General features: G+C 43.3%; 1 protein-coding gene across 4 annotated transcripts in view; it reads right to left on the minus strand.

Moving 5' to 3' along the window:
• ryr1b (ryanodine receptor 1b (skeletal)) overlaps window positions 1-11,183 on the minus strand; it is a 148,858-nt gene extending 137,675 nt beyond the window's left edge. For all 4 annotated transcript variants that reach the window (XM_084064376.1, XM_084064374.1, XM_084064375.1 and 1 more), the window contains exon 1: window positions 10,848-11,183. In XM_084064376.1, coding sequence (XP_083920502.1) covers window positions 10,848-10,895 — 48 coding nt within the window. In that variant the 5' untranslated portion in view covers window positions 10,896-11,183. The remainder of the gene's footprint in view (window positions 1-10,847) is intronic.
• Window positions 11,184-19,155: the final 7,972 nt, after the last annotated feature.

A 19,155-nucleotide genomic window follows, 5' to 3' on the forward strand; every position in this document is an offset into this window, starting at 1 on the left:
GCGCTACAAGCTTGTAGATCTGCTATTTGTTTTGAAAAAACATCTTGAAAATGTGTGCAAATCTTCGAATATATAAATGTTTTAAAGCAAACATTATTAACTCTGAACTGTGCTTCTGGGGGTCCCTGGAACAACATATTTTGAGATGGGGGTCCACGGCCAAATACATATCATTTTGGGGGTCCTTGACATGGATTAGTTGGAGCACCAGTGATATAGTAGTCTGGGAGTCTTCGGCTTGGATCCTGGACAACAGGGGCACGGCCACTGAGTTCTGATTCAAATCAACAGCAAATGAAGAAAAGGGGGCGGGATCCACATGCAGTGGGTGTTGCATCTAAATAGGATCGACGGGAAGCAATTTCCCCTTGAGAAATTTCGGCCGCCATTGTTGTGTACTGCTGTTTGCCTCTCGTCTGACTTTTTAGACGAGTTGCACAGCTCTCAGACCGGTAAGAGGCGTGTCCGCTCAGATTCTGAGCGTAAGTTACATCCTGCCCACAAATACCAGGGCTCTGGCCCAGAAGTTCCTCGCCAGAGCTGGCGAAAACTTCTGGGAACTCAGATTAGTGATATAGCAACTTACTGTTAGGTTTTGTTAATGTTTTATTCCAGGGACCCCCCCAGAAGCAAAGATTTGAGTTCCAAATGTTCGCTTTAAAAAATATATATACATTTTTCAAAAAATAGCAGATCTACAAGCTCATGAGCTTGTATATCTGCTATTTTTGAAAAATAGCCAAAGAAATCTTAAAATGATACAGACACGTTCCCGGATCGAATGGGTTAAAAGTCAATGCTTCCCAATGAGTGGGATGCCCCATTATAGGTCATTGCGAACGCAGTGGAAGAGCGCGCCTCCGCGCAAGTGGACCCGAGCAGGTTCCCAAACTTTTTCATGTCAAGGACCTCCAAAATGATACATTATATATATATGATAATATTTTGTTCTATTGACCCCCAGAAGCAAAGATTTTAGTTCACAATGTTGAAAATATTAAAAATTCAAAGATTTGCAAAAAAAAAATCACTTTTAAAATAAAATAGCAGATCTACAAGCTCTTGCTCAGGGACACACATAGCCCAGAGCCGGGGCTCAAACCGGGGGCCTCTCTACTCACTCAGCTATGGCCGCCACAAAGACGTAAACATTTGTAGAATACTACTTGTAGAATTGGACAAAATTGATGATGTGTGCACCACTTCCTGGTCCTCACAAGATTAATGTAATTGTTTATATATTTAAAGTTAGGGTTGCAATGAAGAAAAGATTATGGATAGGGTTAGGAATGGATTAAGTATTTAGGGGGTTAGTTTAGGCTTAGGCTCAGGGATTTTTAGGTTAAACGTATTCAAACAAATGGCTTTGATGTTTTATGTAAGACATGGCTGTGTGCGCATGTGTGCGTGTGTGTATGTGTGCACTCTAGTTGAGGCTCTGACCAGCACAAACACAATTTCAAGCTGTCTCTTTTTATTTCCTGTCTTTCTTGCATTTTCCTTTAGCTTGTCTTTCTGGATGTCTAGCTCATTCTCACACCACAGAACATAAAATAAAATAGAAAGAGATGGGAGTGCGTGCTGTTGCATGGCGGGAAATCCTCTATGTGTAAGCAACTTGACGTCAATCCTTTTTTCTTTTTTCTTTAATGTTTTCCGGTTCAGAAAATTCACACCTGTGACCTCACGATTTTGCTTACTCTGCTCTCTGTTTATTCTTCCTTCCCTCTTTCCTTCTTTCTTCCTCCCCCCCACACCCCCTCTCCTTCTATTTTAAGGGGTTGCACCTGTTACTCTCACATTCCCTGCTTCTGCTGACCAGCAGATAGTCAGAGCCGTCTCTTGCAATGGGCCAACATAGACTCTCTGCAACAGGACCAGACATGACATGACCACTGACCAATAAGCAGCAGTGCACAGTACCCAAGTTAATATACAGTACTTGTCTAAATCTGTGGTTTATTTGAGTCTTTTTTCTTTCTTCTTCCTCTTCTCTTTTTTGTACGTATGACTTGTGATTTGAGTATTTTTAAATGCAATTACACCAAGAACAATTTGACTAAGCAACTTTCACTTGTAGTGGAGTAATGTTTGACCAGGAGTACTTTGACTCGGGTTGTGTACTTTGTCCACCACTGCCAATCAGCCTCAGCTTTTCAGTTGAAAATCAATTATTTCTGTTGAGACATGGTCATGCAAGTAAGTATAAATTAGGCAATGACTGGCACATATACCCCAAAATAATCGTCTCATGGACATGTCCGGGTAAAACATTCATGTGAGGTGTGTGACTCGTGTGACTTGAGAGATTGAACAGAAACCGAATTAAAAGCTATGATTACTGCAATTAACACCCTGATATGATAATGGGGTCAAGCTGTGTACCTGACTTTCCCATAAACGGTGTAGTTGCTTGGAATCAGGGTACGATCAAACTATTACTGAGCACGTACACACACTAACTGACTGATATGATTAAGGACTACACTGCCCTGCCAAGCCAAAGAGCAGTAACTACGTTTTTGGACACACCGACTTATTTGGGTTGCCCAAAGGTCAAATTAGCCTTTGTGATGTTGGGGGATAAACAATAACCTCAAGAACAGATGTACAATTAGTGTAATATCACTTATATGCCAATATCTCATTTGGCTGACCAGTTGAATCAATTTTAAACCCATTTTTCAGTGATTTTTGTTTTCGTAGTTACTGCACTCTGCCTTGGCAGGGCAGTACAGTAGAACCATAAGAATTTTAATTGCTCAGGTACACAGGGAAAAGGCATGTGATTTGTTTGGTTGCTCACCCAGTACATGTTCAAGTAAAAATACCTAAACTACCAACAGATCGTAGTTCTATCTCTGTCTGTGTCCTGCTACCAACTGCTGCAAAAGGTCAAAACTAATTTCCCCCTAGAAGGATCGATCAAATCTCATCTTATCTTAACCCATTAAAACCGGGAATGTTATTTTAGATTTTTGCGTTGACTTTTCAAAAATAGCAGATATACAAGCTCACAGCGAGCTTGTGCATCTGCTATTTTTGATCACTGTAAGTGTGAGAACTACTGATTTAGACGGTCTTAATGGGTTAAAACTAAGGACACATCACTTGTCAAAACAGTATTCCAGGAATTGGGCTGTTGAGCCTTGATCACTGCACACCAGACTCTGCATATTCTCTCCCTGGTGCAGTACTCTGTCTTTATTTATAAGGTCACTAGGGCTGCTTGCATCTTATTTATATGATATATTTATATAACACTGAAATGCCATGTCTGTCTCAGCCAGTTCAAAGCCTTGCTTATATGAGCCTATAGGAAGGCAGGCCACTGGGGGTTGCTGCTGTATTGTAGAAGCTGTCTATCTATAAGGTTATGGCACAGTTGGCTCATTTGGTCATAAATGTAAATTTCTGTTTTTCCATTGACCAAGACATTTCAATATTCTGTGTTAAAATCTAATCTAATTCAGTCTAGGCGACCCCAAATGCTTTCTGCTGCTCTGCTCTGTGTTCATTGAAAAGTTACATAAGGGAAATGAACCGTGCCCACTGCCTATACCCTTTTGGAATAAAGTAAGAACAACATACACAGTAAAAATCCTTAGTGTTCATTTAACTCTGAGTGTACAAATGGAACCAAATGGACACTCATGGGTCCATTTAGTTCCATTTGTACTCTCTTCTGAGTTTAATTAACACTGGGATTTCACTGTGTAGTAAGGTGCTAAGAAAAACTGACACAGCCAAATATTTGTGCATGCAGCAGCACAGGGGATAATAAAGGTGTATGGGATGCTAGCAGGCACTCCAACTCCCCTAGACTGTGACTCCCATAGACTGTGACTCCCATAGACGGTGACGCCCACAGGCACAGACTGTGACTCTCATAGACTGTGACTCCCATAGAAAGGAAGAGTGCTTCACTCAATCAAAACACGAGGAGTAAGTAAAACGTTATCTTGGCCATACAGACCCTATCTAAACCATTGGTTCCAAAGTGATCACAAGTTCACAACAGGATAATTACATTTCAGCAATTCCAATATTCATTAGTCAAAATTGTATTTTATTTCCAGACTCCTCAGAGATAGGCTATTGCTAAACAGTGAGTCTCAGGAGTCATATTTTACTAGTGCACTGCACTCGCTTCAGGCTGTCACATTTAAATGATGCAGATCCTTTACCCAAACAGACACAAATCCAGGCTGCTCATTTAACTCGGAGAAACCCTTACGCGTCATTTTTTACATTCTTAAATTGAAATTAGCGCTCTGGATTTTGCTGTGTGTTGTAGACATAGGAATAATTGTCTTGCACGTTTCAACCATCAAACATTAAACGGGTGTTGTCGCTTCAGGCAGCACACTGAACCATTATGATGAATGAAAGATTCAAAAGAAAGAAAGAGAGCGCTTGTGTGGCGCAGGGGTAAAGTACCTGTCCACCACCACGGACTCTAAGGGTTCAAACCCATTTTACATCCACCTTGCCGAGCATCTATACCACCAGTTCTCACTCAACCTGTGGGTCAGGACCCCCAGGGGGGTCCCTACTTGATTTTTGGGGGGAGGGGTGACCAGATGACAGTGAAGTGACAATTTAAGGACTTTTAAGACCTTTTTTATACCTCAATAAAAGAAAGAAAGAAAAGAAAAAGACCATTAATGCATCAAACGTTATCAACAAACGGGTGAAACATTGGTCAAATTGTCAAATAATATAAGAAAGAGGCCAAACTTGTGAAAATAGCAGATCTACAAGCTCACAACGCCTCGCAACGTGTGGCGGTGTGAGTTTGTAGAGCTGCTATTTTCACAATATTTATCTGTGAACCGAGTCAAAAAAAAATTCAACTCCTACAATTCCAAGTGCTTATCAGGGTGGGGGGGTCCCCAGTTCAAATAAGATTATTTTGGGGGGTCGCGGGCTGAAAAGCTTGAGAACCACTGATCTATACGAACACAATTGGCTGTGTTCAGGGGAGGGAAGCTGGGCAGGGCAGGTGAACTGGATGGGGTGGCACCTGTTGTTTTGCCAGGAGTAGGACGGAGGTGCTTCGTCCCGGTAGGGGCTCCTCACTGGCATGTGAGCCAGTAGGATACAACAACAGCTGTGGCAAGTTTTTGATTTATTTCATTAACTTATTGATTCGTGATATTTTTTTCAAAATACAATCGATTAAATCAATTACTTCGGTTACCTGTTACACGATTTGATGGGCTATGAGAGGACAGCCCCTCTCTTAACACTGTGCACTTAAACGGACCACCTGTTTATTGTGTAAACTGCTGTGGTGACCAGAGCACAGTGGCAGTCAGCTGAGTGCAGACCAACAGGTGTGTGTGTGTGTGTGTGTGTGTGTGTGTGTGTGTGTGTGTGTGTGTGTGTGTGTGTGTGTGTGTGTGTGTGTGTGTGTGTGTGTGTGTGTGTGTGTGTGTGGACGTGTTCATCTCCTTGGCTCAGCACTTCTAAAGCCCGGCATTTCTTTGCTCCCCTCCACTCCACAACCTGCTGTCATGTGCTGTCATCTCTCTACTCCGGCTAAAAGCACCCGCCAGGTCCTGTACCGACACCCTGGCTGGACCCAGTCTGTCTGGAAGCACCTCCACACGACTATACTGGCTTTGTGTGTGTGTGTGTGTGTGTGTGTGTGTGTGTGTGTGTGTGTGTGTGTGTGTGTGTGTGTGCCTATGAGAGAGAGAGAGAGAGAGAAAGATGGAGAGGGTGAGGCAGCCAGAAAACAGTGTAAGAAAAAGAGAGAGATACTGTAGGCAGACAGACAGAAGGAAAGGAAATGAAAGAGAGGCGTCTGCATTTCTGCATGTCATCACAAAGTGTGTGGTGTGTGCACCAGATTCATCTACTCCATCAATTACACCCCCCACCCCAATCGCACGCTCTCACACAAACACAATGCCCTAAAAATAAAGCAAGATAATTGTGTATCGATTATGTGTGTGTGTGTGCGCGTGCGTGCGTGCGTGCGTGCGTGCGTCCGTGCGTGCGTGCGTGCGTGAGAGAGAGAGAGGGGACGACGACAAGTGAGACAGTGAGATTTAAAAAATTAAGAAATTCTTGAGATAAAAGAATAGTTAGATTAGGTTAGACTACAGATCTACATTATATTACTTTACTTTATAATTTGCTATACTTTATATGCAAACGCATACTTTACTATAGTGCCTACTATGCTATATGTGATATACTATATTATACTTTACTATGCTATTTTAAATGTACTATACTTTACTATACTACACTACAGTATTATGATGCAATACATTTCATTTGTTTAGGCTCAGGAAAGCCTTTCTATTATGTAATCCCCTGGCACACACACAGCCAACAGTTTGGCTTGTGTATCAACAACACCGTCATACAGAGAGACAACAACCAAACGTATTTATACCAAACAACAACCTGTCCCCATAGCGGCCTGGACAGTAACAATAGTGACAAAAAACAAAGCCGTTCCGGCCAGGGTTGTTGACATGCGTCTCAAAAGTCACTGCTGGCTGCAGTGGGTATTCTCTTGAGCTCCATGGATTTAAGTCTGAAACACACACATACACACACACACGCACGCACACAGACGTGCACGCAGCCACGCACACAGAAACGCACGCACACAGACATGCATACACAATGCTCCCGATGGATGCTAGCAAGTAGGACACTGACTCTCCTCTCCTCTCTCTCTCTCTCTTCTCTCTCTCACTCTCTCTCCAGAGTGCGTGCACACACTTCTAGTGGCAAACTATAAAAAGAAAGTGCTGTTATAGGTTGGAACCCGAACACCCCCGCTTCTCTCTGGATTCACGGCACTAAAAAGCATGAAGCATTGTGAAACAATGACACAGCTTTTACGCAACTCCAGTTGGCATCAGCTTTTGGGTTACCTATCCCGCACGCACACACAGCTTTTGATAGCGCAAGCGAAACAACATGGGCTCACAGACAGACTGCAGGGCACAGACAGACTGCAGGGTACTCCCACGCAACACGTGCGTACATGAAGGGGCGTCAAAGTGCAAGGTTTGCAGAGTCATTCAGATGGCCCTGGGTCAACAGATCGCCTCCATCTAGTACTTTGTCATATGTGCGTTTGGCATACGGCCTCGATCACGTTTCTCAACTAGTCTAACCTAATTTAACCACTTAAAACCCTCTATACTTAGTCAACTGGACCTGGGTTGGCTCTGTACTTGGACCGCTTTTTTCTACACCAAATTTCTTGAAAAAGAAAAAAGGCTGGCAATTAAATAACTGTTAAAGGAGAAATCCGGTCATTTTAAGTGTTATGTTTGATGTGTGTCAAATCACTTACCAACGTATAAATGAAAATCGCGTTACTCCACAGAGCCCCCTATCAACCCCCACCGTTGGCATTATAGGAGGATATAGGATAGCCCAAATTCGCCTATTTTAACCAATGCAAAGTCTGTTTTTTTGCTTCTAGTACTCATTGTTGAGTCCCATGATAATGTAACAGGCGCTAAAACTCCCGACAAGCTAACGGCTAATAACAAACGAGCTAACGCTGGGGCTGCTTATCTCTCTGCATGGCAGCCCCAGGTTGCCAGGTCGGGAGAGAAACCAGCAACCAGCATTAGCTCGTTCTGTTATTAGCCGTTAGCTTGTCGGGAGTTTTAGCGCCTGTTACATTATCATGGGACTCAACAATGAGTACTAGAAGCAAAAAAACAGACTTTGCATTGGTTAAAATAGGCGAATTTGGGCTATCCTATATCCTCCTATAATGCCAACGGTGGGGGTTGATAGGGGGCTCTGTGGAGTAACGCGATTTTCATTTATACGTTGGTAAGTGATTTGACACACATCAAACATAACACTTAAAATGACCGGATTTCTCCTTTAAGGACTTGATATACTTAATTGTGCCCAGTGTCATGCACTGAAAATAGCTGATCTACAAGCTCACAATGTGTCACAGCGCGACACGTTGTGAGTTTGTCGTTCTGCTTTTTCTGCTGTGCAACACCGGTTGTGGGCTTGTAGATCTGCTGTTTCTGCTGTGCAACACCGGGCACAACAAATATAAATCCGGCTTTCAGATCAGTAATGTTAAATATGATTAAAACATTAACAGGTGGGGTGGGTGGTCCTTGAGGATTGTTTGAAATATGCTAGTGGTCCAGAGCTCAAACAAAAGGTCGAGAACCCCTGGCCTAGATCTAGCTCCCTTGTTTGAATAAGAGGCAACACTCAGGTGAAACAGATGGTGAGGATGACAGCTGGAGACAGGTTATAATATCACAAGCCACAGCACCAGCAGCAGAACTCAGTCAGGGGCCTACCCCGGACTAGAAAAACACAATAAAGCCTGAAATAATAACAGAGCAGCCAGTTACAGACTAAGCTCCGTATAGCCATTTGGGATGTGAAAAAAAGATCACTGAAACTGGTGTTACACTTTCTCAATTTCGCAATTGCCCAATTTTCACGTCCGTTATGGGAACTAGCGTCCATCTAACAGAGTTAACAGGATCCCAGCTGCTGCTGTTGCTAATAAAATGTCAGTACACGGAAAAAGATGACAGACGAACCCAAGAAAATGTTCCCCCCTTTCGTGACCCCCACACTGCCCTCCTTGCCTGGAGGTTGGGAAATATGGCAATAATGCTGGTAGTCCTCTACTCTAGAAACTCTAGAAACAACGTCATTTCATGTGATCACATTGCACATTCCAGACATAGACTCAGTGTATGAAGTGCTTTTCCATTTCTATTATTAATAATGCAGGATTCTACTCTGTATTTATTCTCTTACAAATCGTTGCCGTTTTGGCAGAAACCTTGTATCTCCATCTTTCAACTTTTAGTTTTTCGTAAATTATTGCCCTACTTTGTCATACAAGTCACAAGAGTGTCACACAAAATAAATGAAAATAGCCGATCTACAAGCAACCCTATACTCCTGTGACATAAATCCAAAGGGAAAGATCCAGCACACTGGGAAACATCTGGGAGTCACTATTATCCCTCATCACAAAGATTCCAATGAATGCACTGAGCACTGACGCGTCACGTCTCTCTTGTTTCCCCTTTTGACACAGGAAGAATCCCAGCGCACGAGCTATACATAAACAACAACAACATTGATGCCGGTCGTGTGATAGAGACAGACTTGTGATCATTGTGGCCTAGCCCCGTAGGCTTAAGAGGAAATTAGGAATCCTGTCCATCATTAGGCGGGGCTCTGTTGTGTGGCCTATTATTATTACACAGAAAGCCACTTTCAAGTGTTAATTGGGCGATCACTGCAGCACATTATTGTTAAGAGTGGTACAAGGACATAATGCCTGATTTATACTTGATGATTGCATGGCGCGTCGCGCACCGAAAATAGCAAATCTACAACATGTGTCACAACGTGACACGTTGTGAGCTTGTATAATCAAGTATAATCGGGCCTTTAGGCGTGCATCGTCTCTCCACCACTGCAAGCATTCAGTTATTACTCAATCACTTTTGCATCCTCACTTCTCTATCCATCTTTATCTCTCCATCTCTCTCTCTCTCTCCGTCTCCATCCCTGTCTATCTTTCTCGGTTTCAGACTGGAGTTTTCTAGTATGCCTTCCCTAATACAGCCACGACCGTTGGAACATTATTTCATGACATACTATTTGTTACATACAGTATATATTTTTAAACCAATAAAGTGTCTTACATAAAAAAAATAACAAATGAGCCACGGCCCACGACTACAGACATCGTGTCTTGCTCTTTGAGTTGTGCGTCAATCACTGCTGGGCTGGCCCCTCAGCAGGCCCTGGACAGCTGTCCCCCACAGGCCCTTGGTAGCTCCGTCTTCTCACCCCCCCCCCCCCCCCCAACACCCATCCACCCACCCACCCACCCACCCCACATCGACAGGCTCTCCTTTCCTGAGGTATAAATAGATAATGCTAACAGATGCACCAGCCCCTGTCTATCTACAGTATCTACCCCCCCCCCCCCCCCCCCCCCACACACACACACACACACACACACACACACACACACACACACACACACACACACACACACACACACACACACACACACACACACACACACACACACACGCAGACACACGCACCAAACCACACGGTGGGTAGAACATTCTAGAAGTGGTGTAAATTAGGTTAGGCGAGAGACCCAAAGGTGAAAATTCTGAGAAGATCCCAACATTAGCACTGTCACGTCTGGACTTAAAGCTCTCTTCAGTGTGCTGCCACTCAGAGCTTAAAAAAAGGGATCAATTACCAAGTTTAAGGGGAGCAGGGCTAATAAAGCGGGTCACAGCACATTCGGGGCGGTGCAAAAATAGTCCACTATATACAGAACCGGGGCTTGGCTTGGAGAACTGCAAGTACAGACTGACTTAAATATCAGCACGCCAGAATAGCAAAAGTGAAAACAAAAATGAAGGCGTAGAGAGAGAAGAGAGAAGAACTGTAGGGAGTAATGAAGTTACTCAAGTTGCTTTTAGAGCAGCAACATGAGACTGATGGAGAGAATTAATCATGATGATAATACACAGGCAATCAAAATAAACCAATGTACTGGTTCTAATTAGGGAACACATCACTGACTCCATCAATCAATTTCCCCTCCCATATCTCTGATATGTTACCCAAAAACCCCTCTAATCATCCCCCCCTCCCATCATCCCAGGAGCTGTGGCTTAGCACAGGTTAGTCCCCCCCCCCCCCCACTCTCTCTCACTCTCTCACACACACACACACACACACACACACACACACACACACACACACACACACACACACACACACACACACAAGCAAGGACGGAGAATAAAAAAGTAATCTGGACTCACCGTTCTCAGGAACTGGATCTCCTCCTCTCCCTCTCCTCCTTCCGCCATCCTTCGCTGACGATTATTCGCAGCTCCTCAGGAGAAACAAGAACAATCCCCGTGATCTCTCTCTCTCTCTCTCTTCAGTCCGTTATCTCCTTTTACCTCTCTCGCCCCCCCCACACACACACCTCCACCCTTTTCGTTCTTCTCAGGCTCCGCGTATCCCAGGCTACGTGTCTTCCCCTCTCTCTCTCTCCACGCTACACCTCTCTGTCTCCCTCTCTCCCTCTAGCTCTCTAGAGTCTGTGTGTGAGTGTATGTGGGTGTGCTGGAGGACAGCCTGTGTCCAGCAACTCTCAGTGTTGTAAGAGAGAGTGACGGAGGAGCTGGGCTCTCCCCTGGCTCTCTGACTCTCCACCCCTTGAACCCCCCCCCCCCCCCCCCCCCCCACATACACTCACCCCACACCCTTCAAATCCCACTTGCATCCCACCATGGGTGGGGTGGGGGGGTGTTGTAAGGGAGGGGGCAAGCACATTATTACCAATTCACACCGCTCCCATCATGCAGCCATGTTTGTATAAGTGGGCCACTCCTTCACAAAAAACCCCACCACCACCACAACACCACCCCCTGTAGCACACACACACACACACACACACCCTGGCCCACACGCACACGCACGCACGTCTCAGAAGCTATAAAAGGAAAGCGGTTGAGAACTCTCAAGAGGCGGCAGTGAAGCCACGCACAGCGGACCAAACGTACTGTACGTGCACAGGCACACGCGTATGTCCGTGCTCATTCCTTATTGTTGAGTGTGAGGAAGTTATAGTACCTATTATATTGTTGCTGTCGGGCGGAAACCTCATATCTCCATAGTTTTTGTGTTTTTTCAAAAAAATAATGCCCTACTTGATCATACTACAGCAGGGGTATTCAACTAGATTAGGCAGGGGGCCACAACTGCAAAATAATTTGGAGTTGGGGGCCACACAGTGCGCGCAAATGAACGAAGCGCACGCGCGCGAAATTTTTTGGGTCTAATTCGGGTCTAATTCGGGTCTAATTCGGTTCTATTTGACCAATATAAATCAACCTTTTTTCGGGTCTAATTCGGTCTAATTCGGTTCTATTTAAGTTTCTAAGTTAAGTTCCAATGAAAGATGGCCTTTAAAGAACTAATGAAGGATAAATAATTTGTACTGTTTTAACTTTGATAACATAAATTAAAGTTAAAATAAATAATAATTATGAAAATCAAATTTTTGGAATATGGCCAGGGGCCACAAGGAAGCTCCTCGCGGGCCGCACGTGGCCCGCGGGCCGCCAGTTGAATATCTATGTACTACAGCGTCACACAAAAGCATCAAAAATAGCAGATCCACAAGCTCGGAACATGTAGATCTGGTACTTTTGCTATTTTTGAATTCTGAAAAGTAACAGTTTTGGAGAGATGAGGTTTCCACCCGAGAGAGACGATATACTATAACCCAGAGCCTAATACAAGGCTCTGCTATAACCTATACAAGGCAGCCCTTCTTTGACATCTTCACCAAAATCTATAATAATGCACGTGCCATTGTTGCCCCTGTCAACAGGTTAACAAATCCTTCTATGTCACAATAGCCTCTGAACTTACACCCAACATGGGCTGCAATTAATTTGGCTCCTTCTTCACTGACAAAATTCAGAAAATTTAAGAAGCAGTTACTAATCAGCGACTCCAAATCAGAAATACGATGTGTGCCCACTTAAAATGTATTCAAATACCATGACGTTACACATAATCTGAAATCCTGCTGCCGTGATATTCTGCCAACAGGCTTTTTCGAAAATGTTTCAAATTGCATGGCTTCAGATCTACAAATTGTCACCACGTCTCTGCTCTCAGGTTTCTTCCCACAACCTCTGAAAACTACCGTCATGAAGCCACTCTTTCTGCTCTTGTTAAGGTCTTAAATGTCATCCACACAGACAGTGGCAGAATTTCAATCTTAGTACTGGATCTCAGGGCTGCTTTTGAACCTCAACATATTACTAGACCGACAGGGACTATTTTGTGTGTCTGTCTATAGGTAATCTCTCAAGAACAGATTCTGCTCTCCGCTTGAATCTGTCGGGGGGGTTCGTCATAACGTGTACGCACTGACCTACAAGTGGGCGTGCCTTCAGATCAGGAAGCAGGCCGCGCTTTACCCAATCAAATGTAGTGGGCGGGATTTACTGTCTGTGCTCTGCTTCCCACTAAAAACAAAACCGAAACTCATTTAACAATAGCGTCCTCGGAGCAGACAACCACGCAAAGATATTCACATTTTCCATCATAGAAATGATGAGCTGATGGGCTTATAACAAAACGATCCATGTTCTCTGGGAGAAGTGGTGTTAGTGTTCCGTGTAGAAATATTGTTAGTGGGAATGAAAACATAGTCGCACCACCGGAAGTGAAAGGCTGAAGGCAGACCAAAACCCTGGTTTCCTTGCGCACGGGTCCACCATATACCCTCTCCCAGAGCCAAGTGAGAGAGTAAAAAACAGCAGCGGGCGCTGTTTTTCCTTTCCATTTGGCGATGGGTTCCCAGATTGGTCTATAGGTAATCTGAGTGGAGAAAAATTACTTGCAGATCTCCCCAAGGCTCCATTCTGGGACCTCTTCTGTTCAACATTTACGTGTACATGCTCCCACTGGCTCAGATTATGGAAAGCAAACAAAATATAGTCACAGTTTTTATGCATATGACACACAAATATGCATAACCAGGGGAGACCCTGGTCCAATACAAGCAACAGAGCAACTGCACTGAACAAATCAACGATTGGATGTGCCAGAATTTTCTTCAATAAAACAAAGACAAAAGTTTTTGGAGCCAAGGGGGAACTATTACAATTCAGTGCTCAGCTTCAATCAGTGATGTTAGAAACCACAACCCAAGCCAGATATTTTGGTATAGTCATGGACCCAATTTACAATTACAATTACAATTTAGGCATTTAGCAGAAGCTCTTAATCCAGAGCGATTTACAGTAAGCAAGGACAACACAAGGTAATACATCAAATGCATAGAAATAGTATTCTAGGATCACCTGAATTTCAACCACCACATTGTAACAATTACAAAGTCAGCATACTATCATTTTAAGAATACAGGTATATATACAGGTATATATACCCTGCCTTTTATTTAGGTTTTTGATTAATTTCTTGTAATGCACTGTGACTTTTAACAGTTTTATTTTAGTTTTAGTTTATTTGGTATTATAATGTCAGATTATAATGTGCCTCTTTTGCACTTTGTCTTAATTCTCTTAATGTTTTTTTTGTAAAGCACTTTGAATTGCCTTGTTGAAATATGCCGTACAAATCAACGTATTGGAGGTCCTCCCTCACAGGTCCATTTTTACACTATTAATTCAATTTAAATTTACACTCAGGATTTGTCTGTGTAGGCTGTTTTCAGTGCATAGAACAGCACTTTGATGTTATATCCCCTGAGAGGAATATTTGGTTGTTTTTCTCAGCTGTGTGACAACTGACATAATGCATTATAGCACCTCCATTCTGTTTGATCCCCTAGGATCACCACTGATCCTACATCTGATCCTGTAGCCTAAGCCTACTCTTAATATTGGTGGCCTGTGATATTATTGATGAACTGACGCTTGGTCTACAGTTGCACCTCTCTGTGTCAACTGAGAGACTAGACACATATCTTATTATCTTACAAGTAGAAAATGCTGTGTGAAGCTTGTCTAGCATTGTTATAGCCGTTATTGTGCTGACAGTGAGTTGCTTTCTGACGTGTCGATCAGTGTGTTCCCAGCATTGGCCAGGTTACTACGTGGGCTGAAATAGGCTCTGTCCCACCCTCTCTCCCTCTCTCTCCCCCTATCACTCTCCCTCTCTAATTTCCCCTCTCACTCTCCCTTTCTCCCCCCCTCCGACTCTCTATGCCTCTGTCTCCTTCCCTCTCTGCTGAAGCTTTTGCCACCTACTTTCATAAGAAGGTCGATGATATCAGAAGCTCTTTCATCTCTTTCATTCCATCTTCACACTAATCAGCCTTCAAACTCACCTAAACCTATGAAACATTGTCTCTCCACTCTTGTGAGGTCCAAGAGCTAGTGTTATTGATCATTACCTCCTCACACTTCCAGACTATATTGCCCCAGATCTATACTTCCATTCATTACCACCATCATCAACACATCCAAAACCTCAGACTGCGTCCCAACTGCCTTCACTTCAGCTAGAGTTACTCTTATTGACCCCTCTGATGTCAAGAACTACAGACCTGTATCACTCCAAATAAATAAAGTGTGTAGTTATAACAACATTGACAGTCTTTTATCCTAGCATGTTCACAGGCTTCTGGAGAAACTAAACTTTTCTTTTTTTGTGTGTGTCCAATTATTACTTATTTCTAGTCTAAGGTACTTGTGATATCTTCAAATAAGATTCAACTGAATATGTGGGGCGCTGATATCCGAGTGGTTAACAGGCGTACCACATAGGCTCTGATGGCTGACAGTGAGTCCGGGTTCGATTACCGGCGGACCTTTGCTGCATGTCACTCCCTGACTCACTCTCCTGTTTCCTGCCTATCTTCACTAGACTAAGGCAGAAAAAATACCCCCCCCCCTAAAGTATTCAATAATTCAAATTCAAATCAGATCCACTCTCCAAGTTGATTAAATATTCACAGACATTGACTCAGAAAGCTACCTCATTCCCTGTGCAATTTACCATAAAGGATAAGCTATGTGATACCTGTGCCTTGTGGCTTAGCCAGTTAGTGCACAGACCATTATGTTCCTTGTAAGTGCAACAACCCGGTTTGAATTTGACCCACCTTGTCTTGCATATCTCTCCTCTCTCTTTCTTTCATGACAAAAAAAAAATATTTTATTTATTTTTTATTAATTATTTTATGTGTTATGGAAAATGAGGGAAAGTGATGAATGACGGAATGATGAATCATTCCAGGATGTCTAAGTTAGTGTTATGATATATCTTAGCGGTGACACGCTATGAATGACCTTTATCTGTTTGGGCAGTACATGTACTGAGCCGCTCTCGTCTGCGTAAGCTTATTTTATACTTGTGACGTCAAGGTCATTGCTTTATCAGGACACTGTATTCCCGATGATACGAGATGCAACTGTTGCAGAACAACTCATCTACAATGTAAAGCGCCATTCCATTTTATCGTGTACTTATTCATATCGTACTCTGCTACTTTATGTTCTTTTCCCTTATAACTCAAAGCTCCTGGTCCGGTAATGTATCAATGTATTTAAAACTTGACAACTTGTCGTGTGATACTACAGTACCTGGTGTCATCTTGTTCTCTGAGCTCGTCACTCAACTGAATCATCACTCACCGTCACCACCCTTAGAGGAAAACTCTTAGGACCACGTCGAGGGGCTAATACATTCACAACAGTTAGGTATAGGGCTATTAGGGTTAGGTTAAAGTTAAGGCATGTAGTGCTCAGGGTTAATGAAATAGTCAACGGAAATCAGCCCTCCCTGCGTGCGGTGTGTGTACGTGCGTGCGTGCGTGTGTGTGTGAAGGTGTCCACCTGGTCTGTCTCCATCAGTCCCTCCCGAGTCCCCACCCTTTGTCATATTTAAATGTGACTGTCATGCTGGAATGACATTTAAATCTCCATCCGTCCACTGCATATCTTACATAGCTTATGACAAATCCCACATCAATCCTACAAAGATCATCATAACTACATCCCAGACAGCCCCTCACAATCACTTGTAGACAAACAGCAGCAGCAGACTATATGTTTTAAAGCAGACCTTCAAACTGCAGTTCATGTGTGTGTGTGTGTGTGTGTGTGTGTGTGTGTGTGTGTGTGTGTGTGTGTGTGTGTGTGTGTGTGTGTGTGTGTGTGTGTGTGTGTGCACGCGTGCGTGTGTAGAGACGTTTACCTCCTCAATCTCCATCCTTCATCTTTCATCATGCTGTCCTCTCCTCCGGCTCCCATAGCAACAACATCTGGCCATTGGAAGATGTCTCACTGCTGCCTGCTTCTCCAGAGGGCGTGAAACACACAGACACATATGTCACCGACTGACGTCACGTCGAGGTCACTTGAATGCTGGGAGTTGGAGTTTTTAAATGGGACGGGGCGGGCGGTGGTTGTTGGCTACATATCTCTACACAAACGACTTTTCTGCTATTGTAAGTTTAAATACAGAGTTACATTTGTAGATACCTCTTCAAAGATCTCCCAGAGAAAATACTATTATGTAATTAAATAAAACTCTAGAAACGCGTCGTCCTGAGGTAATATGACTCCACCATGCACCCTGGTTACTGTAGTAACAATCTCAGGCCACAAGGTGGCTGCATCCTACCATTTGTTTGCCATACTGCCAGATGGCTTTAGGTATGAAATGTTTGCACTTTGCAGTAGTGAAGGTCTCTATAACGTAATAAAACACTTTGCAGCAGTCAAGAGGTCTTTATAAAGTAATAAAACAGAGTTTTCCCTGTTTTACACAGCTGGCCGCGTTGTGTTCTGATCAGCTTCTAGGTTTACATGCGTGAACACAAGGTGACTAATAATTAGTGGAACGGGCTCTATGCACAGCAGCCATATTAGAAAGAAATTAAAACTCTTGCTTACTTCCTTCACAGGTGTTACCAATGATACTAATGACGGCTCTGTTCCATCCTGGGCAAACCCATGGGTCAAACTCAAACAGAGTCAGCGTGGGTACATACACACAATTCCGTTCGCGACCGTACAGACGGCCGGAAGTCCCATCCACTCCCATGTTAAAAAAAAAACGGAAAGACGGACGCGATCCGGTCCGGAAAAAGCACATCCGGTTTCCGCAACACATTTGTATACGCGAACTGCCTTTTTACCGCCGGTCTGAGCAGAGGGGGGCGGGGGGGGCGGAGAGCGGGGGTTATAAATTAACTTAAATTATCAAAGTAATAACTAAAATGTTTGAAAATAGCATATCTACAAGCTATCCGTTGGTGTTTGTTCCGTTGTCTGGTTAAAAATAAAATAACAAACCATCCAAAAATAATTAAAGCTTGTAGATCTGCTATTTTCAAATAGCCTAGGTATAATAGGTGCAAATAGCATATATACAAGCTATCCGTTGGTGTTTGTTCTGTTGTCTTGGTTAAAAATAAAATAAAAAACAATCCAAAAAGAATTAAAGCTTGTAGATCTGCCATTTTCAAATAGCCTAGGTATAATAGGTGAAAACAGCATATATACAAGCTATCCGTTGGTGTTTGTTCTGTTGTCTTGGTTAAAAATAAAAAACAATCCAAAAATAATTAAAGCTTGTAGATCTGCTATTTTCAAATAGCCTAGGTATATAATAGGGCTAAAGTGGTTAATGTATGTTTTATAATGTAATAATTTATATCTGCAAAGTAACTAGTAACTAAAGTTAATTGTAGAGGAGTAAAAGTACAATATTTGCCTCCGCCCCCCTCTGCTCAGACCGGCGGTAAAAAGGCAGTTCGCTTTGTATACATAACAAAATTGCCGGATCCGGAACAAGAGCTTCCGTTTCGTAGCGACCCGTTTCACGCCAGCAAACGGAGATGTGTGTATGTACCCAGAGTGCTGATATTGTGCATGTTGGCTCACTGGATACACTGTTCAACCAGTGGGACTCAAAATGTCCCTCATATGGTTCCAAATGGACCCTCCGGGTGTGTAATTCTGAGAGTTAAGGGGGTCCTTGAAATAAAAGGTTTGAGAACCACTGTGCTACACTATATGGAACACTGCCTCGGATTGGCATTAGTATAATTAGTAACACCTGTGAAGAAGTAAGGAAGAGGCCCAATTTATTTCTAATATGGCTGTTGTGCATAGAGCCTATAGGACATTGGTTCTCAAAGTGGGGTCTGGGGACTCCCAGGGGTACTTGAGGGGGTTCCAGGGGGTCCCCAACTAAATGATGAATAGGAACCAAATGGACCCTTATGGGTCTGTAACTCTGAGTGTACAAATGGAACCAAATGGACCCTAACGTTTCCATTTGGTTCCATTTGTACACTCTCAGAGTTAAATTAACATTGATTTTACAATATGAATTGGGGTCCCAGAGATAGAAATGCCATTACATGGGGTTTGTAGCCCTAATGCATGTCAAACTGGGGGTCCTTGAAATTAAAATGGTTGAGAATCACTGCTAGAGCCGTAAACATCTTCTCTTATGGGGGTTCCTGTCATATCTTTTCAAATGGGGGTCCGCGGGCTAATAAGTGTCCATTTGAGGGTCGTTGACATGAAAAAGTTTGAAAACTGAAACAAAGTAACAAGTAAC

Source organism: Gymnoscopelus microlampas, assembly GCF_963454915.1.
Source record: "Gymnoscopelus microlampas genome assembly, chromosome: 8".
NCBI lineage: Eukaryota > Metazoa > Chordata > Actinopteri > Myctophiformes > Myctophidae > Gymnoscopelus > Gymnoscopelus microlampas.